The following is an 8,707-nucleotide window of genomic DNA, read 5'->3' on the forward strand; positions in this document are numbered from 1 at the left end:
CAATTGGTGGCTGCAACTTTTTGTGTCCCACTATATTAAATAATTATTGTGTTATTCTGAAGGGTTTGGAGCTTCTTTGTGGCTGTGGAAGTCCAAAGTCTAAAGTTGCTCATAAGTTCTTTATTGCAAGTCCAAGCCAAATCTAAAATCAAATAATTTAAATTAAGTCAAGTCTAAGTATTTAGCTTTCATTTCAAGTTAAGTTTTAAAAAATGTGGTTAAATGGAACATTTTAAATCTGTCTTTATACTACCTTTAAACTGCTTGTAGGGAAACAATAACAAGTAAAACTCAGGTCTGAGTCTCAAGTCCAAGTTGGCATCTCTGATCAAGCCATGATCATTATCCATTCTGAACACTGGTTTTCTCTCTGCGGATTCTCTTTCTGCTCCTTAATTCTGAGACAGTGCTTCCATTTGCCTCATTGATCAATAACCAAGCAGACAGTTTTTGGCAGAAAGATGAAACAGCCTCCGCACTTTAGCTGTGTTTGAGCTGTTTAATTAGGGCTGCTTGATGTTCATATCCTCATTATCTGCTAGATAGAAATATTATGGTAAAAAAAAGGATTTGTGATTAATCTTCTGTGATGCCATGCTGTTCTCATAAAGATCAGCATTAAACCTGGTAATGCTGGATCCTCCAAGCTCCGCGGCTTTCTGAGAACGGCTAGATAGTGGGTCGAAATGTTCGAGAGCCCAGTGTAATTGAAGTCTAGAGTGTTCCCTTGGAAACCATCTAATGATGGAACAATGTTCTATGGCTAGGAGGAGGCAAGGTTCAGGAAAATAAATAAAAAAACTGAAAAAATATGATTCAGTATTAAATTATGAAGCTTGGAAATAATCAGGACATGAGAAATAAAGAGGAAATCACATGAAGTCAGAGAGGCTCAAAACTGTTCTTTTTAATGGATGAATCTCCTTAAGGGATTTCAGTTTATTTTGCTTTGTTTGTGTTCATTTCTTATTCCACCATCTGAATTCCAGTCACTGTCCATCTGCCACTGAGTGAAAGGACACAATTCATGCGCAAAAGGTCAACATGACAGTACTTTGCCTTTTGTTCTGCACTGGGATTACATTATGAAGCCCCTCGGTAAGCAGCATCTTTTTGTTTATGTTGTACAAAGACAACCAAAAGGGTATAAAAATCTTATCAAAGCTGATCTACTTAAGAGAAAAAGATGGGATTAAATCCAAAATGATAGAGTTTTGCAAATTCTACAAGACTGAAAGAGTTTAAAAATGTTAATGTTTGCATGAAAAGCCCTCAGTTTATGTATTAACACTGTCATTTTAAGAGTGAACAAACCACAAAAGAATGAGTGAGTGGTTTTAGAAGCATGGATTATGTTGGAGAATAAAGGATAATGTCAAACGCTTGTCCAGTTCCATGCATTGCACACAACAAGAATACTGATGTGGAATGTATGAATATTTAGCATTGTCTGCTTGGTGGTCTCCACAGTTTTTTCTCTTGAGCAGTCAGTGGGGGCGAGATCCAGCTTTAAACTGTAGTTCATATGTGAGCAGAATCCTAGAAAGAACACTAAAATAAAAACATTCATTTCTAATTTTACTAAAAATAAATCAGCAGAAGAATTTGTTTTCTTTGAAGTATAGCTCAAACAGTGAATAAATGAAAAATCATAAATTGGAGTGGTCTTAAGAGAATATAAAAAGCCTACATATAGGCCTGAAACAGACCAAAACTCGCCTTTACATTTATCTGAAATTTGTGGATAAATATATAAGATTTGGACTGTGAAACATGACTTTTTAAGCTGTGAGTTGCATAAATGTATTCTAAAAAAAAAAAATTGGGAAATTGTTCCTGTGACTCCAATAATATTCCATCAGAAAACTGCAAATAGTTAATTAAAAAAATAAAATAAAAATAAAATATAAAATAATAAAAATAAATTAAAAAAATAATAAAAAATAATAATAAAAATAAATAAATAAATAAATAAATAAATAAAAAAAATTGCAAATAGAAGTGGCATCTACTTCGAAAGTGCAGATTGATTTTTTTTTATGCTTTTAGGTCAATTGAACTGTTACTGAACTGTACTAAAAACTCACTTCAGTTAATAAAAGTAAAAGAGAGGACGACATTTACAACAGAGAAGCAAAAGCAACAAAGCCTTATTGTTTTTTAAATAAGTAATTTTAACAAAAACACATTTGCCAGAACCTTTGAGTTCCTTCTTCTAACTCCTTGTACTTAAGGTCCCTCTCCAATCATCTTTTGAGCATTTTTTAAAGTGTTCCTAGTTTTTTTTGTTTTTATTATTATAATAACGATTATTCCGTTTTTAGACAAACTCAAACTAGACAAAATCAAAAAACCTATGGTATTTTTCTAGGATAGTTTCTTCAGAGCGGCAAGAGTCCATTAGAAATCCTCTTTTGAGTTGTGGGTTGTGAGTTGTGGGTGGTTTTTATTGAGTTAAGGCAGTGCTTCTCAATTATTTTTTGCCAGGCCCCCCCAAGGAAAAAGAAAATGCCCCCCCCAACCCCCCCACACACACACACTCGTGCGGTGACAATATATTAGGTTAGTATCTACAAAAATTGTGTAAGTACCGGTATACCTAAAATTGTATCTTTTAACATTAACATGTTTTATAAGGTAAAACTAAAACTTTGCCAATCTCTAATATTTTTGTTTAGAATAATACACTCACAGTGTTTTATCTTTGTTTTTTTTTAATAGTTTTGCCTTTTGTTACCTTTTGGTTTCTCTGTATTTTGCAAAAGCTTCTGCATCTCTGTAAAGGTTTTTTAATTGCCTCTTGGAAAGGAGCTATGCATTTTTTGCCTAACAGAGTGCTGTGTGTATCAATTCTGTGTTTAAAATACAAGACTTAAATCAAATAATTAAAAAAAAATCAGTTAAACGATTCGAATGAGAAAAAAGTCTGCCTTTTTCTTGTTTGCATTTACATTCACCTGAATTCAAAATGTATTTTATAAGGGCTCCATGCTCACCTTGAAGCTGCAACAAACACATCTGCAGACAAATAACAGCTCAACTAGAGAAACATGGGTTTAGGGCCTGTGGGTAGCAATGGGGGGAAACACCTTTGGACACATGCCCCTTATGGGTTTAGTCCACCTAGTCCACAAAAACCAGAAAAGTATTTTTGCATTTACTGTGGTTCTATGAAGGAAATATGTGGACAGAAACCGTCATTGAAGAAACCTTCATGTTTTTGTTTGGCGTAGAAGCTTGAAATAGCTCACTCAAGCTTATTTCTAAAAAGCCTCTTTGTTATCTCTTTCTGGATCTTTTTTCTTAATAAAAGAGGTTTTTGTAAGACCTCATGAGAGATCCAGGACATTTATTTTTTCTTTGATGTTTGAACACAAAAACTACCACCAGATGGTGCTAAACAAAGACTTGCATTATTTTGTAGTATTTGTTCAAGGTATTAAACTGTTTCAAGCATGTTGAATACATGAAGATTTAAAACGAGTCTTTTAAAGATTGTTCAGAGCTTTATTTGATTATTTCTACTGTGTGAAAATTCATTCTGGTTATGGATTACCAGACTTAATAAAGCTGAAGTGTTGCTGCTTTAGCACCGCTGTTGACAAGATACCTAAAACATTTAATTAGTGTATGAACCATGATGAGGCCTCCTGCTTGAATGGATATTTTAGCAGGACATGAGAAAAGAGCACTCACTTAAAAAGAGCACTTCCAGCCACAAGCAGATTCAATTATACCTCTAGTGCAAAATGAAATCCTTCATCACGGTTGTTTTAATTCAATCTTTTTAGCAACATGCTCATCCTAAATAGTCTGATCATATGAATATTCACAAGTCATCTTCCTCTGCAAAAGACGCAGTGTCAACAGTTTGCAATAAACAAACATCTCAAGAAAATTCTTACACCTAAAAGTAAAAAAATATGTTAAAATATCCTTTTTTTCTTTCATAATTGGCCTTCTGCAAGCAGATAACAGCTTCTTTAAGAGCACCTGGTTTTCTGGTGCTTCTTTTAAATATAATTTACCCTCCGCTTTCTGCATGTTTGTAAGGTAAGCAAGAATGTCTCAGAGTTTCTTCTTATTATAAACATGGTATGAAAAAGCATGCTGCTGACACGTTTTTACTCTTTTTCTGCTTGTCACACAACTGTGTTTTTTTAGCATCAAAATCAGACTTTACTTTGTTCTTTTAGGTCATTTTGATGTCTTTATAAACGTTTGATCATTGAGCGCTCTGCATTTAATATGCAACTTTAGAAATTGGGGAATCTGGTCATGGACTGATAGTACACCTGTTTTTCAGATAAAATTGAATGCCTCTAAAGTGTTTCTTAAACATACAGTTCTTACAAATGTGTATTTTTATTGGTGTAGTGCAAAACAATGATCTCCTATTATTAGAATTTATTCCCTACAGATTAGACAGGCTGGAATAATTTGGTATTATACATCAGGCACAGTGGTGTGCCTCAGGGTTTAGTACTTCGGTCATTGCTGTTTAACCTGTACAGACTCCAGCCACCCACAAAGAGATTACTGTCCAACTAAAATGTTCCTCAATTTTATTTGTGTTCAAGTTAAAATTCAAATGTAGTTATTTATGAGGGTTTTATTTAGAATAATGATCCACCATTGTTTAATTTAATACATCTTTTTCTATTTTATATTAAATTAAGTTTCCTGTTTGTTGCAAAAACTAACTTATCCATACAATTGCTTCTGTAAAAGAAAGCTACAGGTCAAAAATGATGTCTAGGCTTTTTTTAAGGGTATATCACAAGGACAACCTGTTGGATCTAAGAATTTTACCCTTTTAGTTTCATTAAGATCCTCATGGAAAGTTTTTTTTTTTTTTTGAGAATTGTCTTCATGCTTATCTGTTAATGATTTTACAGTTGAATTTTAAGTAATGGTTTGGTATAAACACATTAATCCAAAGTCAATTCTGCTCATCTGAAAACACGTGGTTTTAAAACGATCTCAAAGACAAGACCATGAGACATATTTTTCTGCGTAATTTCCATGCGCCACCAGCACGCACGCAGGCGATTGGATGAAGTGGTGCGCACAGAGGAGCTCAGACAGAAGCTGATTCTTCACATGATTCACTTGTCTACCGCTGGAGTTCAATGCTGGAATAAATCAAAGGGCTTTCCTTATGAAATGACTGCAGCTAAGAGCATGTGAGCGGAATTCCCACATTTGAAGCGTGGAGATCACGTATGTGGGGGTTTGGCACAAACTTCGCTGAGCACGAATCCATCCATGTGGCTTTTTTTCTAAATTCGATTTTTTTTTATTAATTTATGCTCTGTTTAGGAGCGGCGGTTTAAAATGTCCGAGATCCACAACAGAAGCCAAATCAGCGCACGACGCAGTGACTATGTGTGGCAGTACGAGTATTATGACGACGAGGAGCCCGTCTCTTTTGAGGGACTCAAAGCGCACAGATGTAAGTTGAATTGAGTTTCCTTTCTTGACTAGGATCATGAATTTAAAGCACCTGTGAATAAGTTATTGAATTCATTTTTTAGCCTAATTTCATCAGCTAAAGGTGACACGTCGCGCCTGTTAACCATTTAGTTGATGTAATCATCATTTAATTTAAAGATAAGACCACCTTTGTAAACAAGATCACAACTGTAATCAAATCTGGGCTCCCTTTTCCTCAGTAATTGATTCATCCCTGACAGAAGAAACTAAATGAACGCTTAAAGAGTGCTAACCAACATGACTTTCCTTTCTGTGTTTGCAGACTCCATAGTCATAGGATTCTGGGTTGGACTGGCGGTGTTTGTCATTTTTATGTTCTTTGTTCTGACATTGCTCACAAAGACTGGAGCGCCACATCAGGAGTGAGTATCAAAGCAGGCTTTCCTTTTTAAACCTCTGAGTTCAGGCAGTTCAGTGCTCATCATTTCTCCCCACATGCTGCAAATCTGACAGACACTTCTGAGAAGAATAATCATGAATATGTATTTGTTTTATTACAAGCAAAGGAAAGATAACAGAGTGATTGCTGAAGAGAATATTAAGAAGTCTCCTACATCCTCACTGCAAATTAAATCTAATAGGCTTTTATTTTCCGTCATTCTACCACCCGAGTTGTTACTTAAGATTCTCTCTGATTCTCAAACAGAAATCCAGAATGTGCTGATAAGCGTCACCGACCAGGGAGCTGTCTGGTGGACATTGATGACCAAAAAGATAAAAGCGATAAGGCCTTTTCCCGCCCGCTGCTGACAGGGACGCGTACTTATTTCAATTTCTTTGTAAACGAAGAAGATCGGTCTCAGAGGGAGAAAAACCAAGAGGATAACAGTGGGTCATTCAAAGACAGAAGGCGAAGAGCCACTCGTTCCTCTGATGAGATGGAGGAGGAGATGGAGGAAGCAGGGATACACCATCCTCTCAATGGACTCGTAGAGGAAAGCCGGATGGAAAGAGAGTGTGCCTTTTTGTCTCACTATAACATCCCTAACTTCGTGAACTTGGACCACAGTTCCACTCTTGGAGAAGACGATCTGCTGTACGAACCATCGGTGGTGTTGGAGCGTCACTCTCAGACACAAGATGCTTCCTGTGACACCCACTAGCTCTAAGAGGCACACCTGCCCCTCTTTCTCCTCTATCTACGTCACTTGTTATATTTTTTTCAGAAAATCTGGCATTTCAATCAGCAATCGAGGTGATGTGAAAAATCTGAAGTGTAAACTCACAGTTTTGGGATGACATTTCCAGATAAGATTGCCTCAGTAAGGATGCCTGGTATTTATTTCAAACACAGTGTGCATGAATTGGATGCAGCTGCTGAGTTCTACATTCGCTTGGACAAACTGCTAAATTAAAGAGCGGGGGGGGGGGGGGGTTATGAAGGAGAGGAGCTCCACCGGATTCAATACATTGATCTTGGTAAACTTCCGAATTGCAGACACTGTGCTTTATTTGTAAGGAAAAAGAAGTGATTTAAACCTTGAATTATACCACTGCTAAAATATAATCACTTCCATGTCATAGAGTGTATTCTGTTCATGGTCTTGTAGCACTTATAGAAAACACTGCAGCTCCAAAATATTATTATATAATGTTTTCATTATTTGTGAATTGGGGCAACAATTATTAGATGTAATGTAACAAATAAAATCTCGTACCTGCACTTTATATATTATATAATAGAGGACCTAAAGGCTATGAAAACAAGTCTTTGCTTTAATTTTTTCTTAATTTTAGCAACAGATTATGTTTCATTTTAATATTTTGTCATTTTGGGAAAAAAGCATTATTAGGTAATTTTATATTTGAGACTTTTAAATGTTGGTGCCTGTTTCTACAGTACAGCATTTAGAATGATAAACCTTCATCACTAAGAAAGAAAACAGGATAAAAAGGAAAAAAGAGAAAACAAAAGAGTCAACTTTACTGAATGGTACTTCTTTAACTTTGAAGCATGGGGGTAGATTAACCATGGTGTGGGTTTAAGGGTTTAAAACAGTGTGAACCTGTAACTTTCTAACAGAGACAACAAGCTGATTTAATGCATAATAGACCTTGTGCAGTGCAAGCTGAAAAACCACTGTTTAAAACCAATCAAACCTTTCAAGAAAAGTTCTGGATTTACCTTTAAAAAACCAAAATGTCCTCACTAAAACTGTTAATTTTTAATTTCAGGTGTTACAGTTTGTGACAGAAGTGATTCAGAATGTTCCAAACAAACACTGAGAGCACATCTGCTGGCAACCAAAAGGTTTTACAAGCTCAGCTAACGCTTGACTGACCCATGTACGAACCATGCAAGCTGTTTTATTTTGTGTACATTTTGGTAAGGGGTAAAAATTGTCCCAAATGGGGCCAAAAACAGTCTAAATATGTCCTGACAAACATTCTTGGAATTAAATAGGTGAATTCTTCAACTATAAGATAAATCTTCTTACCAAAGCAAAAAATTTAAAAAAGAAAAGTTTGTGAGAAAACAGGATAAAAATACAAATTTGGTCTTGCACGTTTTATCTCACAGATAATCTGTTTTTTCCCCCCAAATAAAATCATTAATTTTATAGTAATTATGCAAAAGGATCATTGCTCATTATGATAATAATGTATCCGATTGACATTAAACATTTTACACCTCTCCAAAAGCATTTTAAGAACAGTGTGCTTTGAATGCAGGAGAATCTATCAACTTTAACAGGGATCCAGCCTTTACCAAATGGCTCTTTCAGACTTTTGACTGCCCATTTAATTGCATTTGATCAGGTACTATGACATATGAATATTAAAAAAAGGATGACCTCTGCAGGCTGAGCACTGGTTTTTATTTGTCCCTGCCCAAATCCAACTAAAAAAAACATTACATCAAGAAATAAACAAAACAACAAAATGTGCTTTTGTTTCAGAAAGAATACATTTTCAGGGATAAACTGCAATGATATTTTTTATCATAGATGGTATGCGCAGACAGCTTTACTGTTGTTGCTTCTGAGCCAAAAGGTGGTCCGTACAGTGAAGTATCAGTGAACTGTGACATTATCAGAACCTCTGTGTATTTCCAAAAGAGTTCAATTCCACCTTTGACTAAATTAAATTAATAAAAAACAGGAAAGCTTGTACAGGGAGAGAGGCTAAAAACATGGAAAAAAAGGCTTATGGCTGAGCCCCCCCCCCCCCCCCCCCCCCCCCCCGCCCGCCCCTTCCTCGATTTTACACA

General features: G+C 35.7%; 1 protein-coding gene across 3 annotated transcripts; it reads left to right on the top strand.

The window, feature by feature from the left end:
• Positions 1-4,999: 4,999 nt before the first annotated feature.
• Positions 5,000-7,410, top strand: LOC101160209 (melanocortin-2 receptor accessory protein 2A). 3 transcript variants are annotated; one of them, XM_020714712.3, is made up of 4 exons: positions 5,000-5,186; positions 5,323-5,455; positions 5,759-5,858; positions 6,143-7,410. In XM_020714712.3, exons 2-4 carry the CDS (start codon positions 5,338-5,340, stop codon positions 6,597-6,599), a joined length of 675 nt encoding a protein of 224 aa, XP_020570371.1. In that variant the 5' UTR covers positions 5,000-5,186; positions 5,323-5,337; the 3' UTR covers positions 6,600-7,410. The 3 variants fall into 3 exon arrangements, with proteins under 3 accessions (XP_020570371.1, XP_004083625.1, XP_023809099.1); XM_004083577.5 differs by having other exon boundaries at positions 5,084-5,223; XM_023953331.2 differs by having other exon boundaries at positions 5,166-5,455.
• Positions 7,411-8,707: the final 1,297 nt, after the last annotated feature.

This window comes from Oryzias latipes, chromosome 24 (genome assembly GCF_053564925.1).
Source record: "Oryzias latipes strain Hd-rR chromosome 24, Olatipes_Hd-rR_3.1".
Classification (NCBI taxonomy): domain Eukaryota; kingdom Metazoa; phylum Chordata; class Actinopteri; order Beloniformes; family Adrianichthyidae; genus Oryzias; species Oryzias latipes.

What these genes read in the sequence shown, in the direction of transcription:
- LOC101160209 (XM_020714712.3), top strand. Translation starts at nt 5,338, where the DNA reads ATGTCCGAGATCCACAACAGAAGCCAAATCAGCGCACGACGCAGTGAC. An exon ending in GGGACTCAAAGCGCACAGAT is followed by an intron (nt 5,456 to 5,758) that starts GTAAGTTGAATT and finishes CTGTGTTTGCAG; the next exon opens with ACTCCATAGTCATAGGATTC. An exon ending in ACTGGAGCGCCACATCAGGA is followed by an intron (nt 5,859 to 6,142) that starts GTGAGTATCAAA and finishes ATTCTCAAACAG; the next exon opens with AAATCCAGAATGTGCTGATA.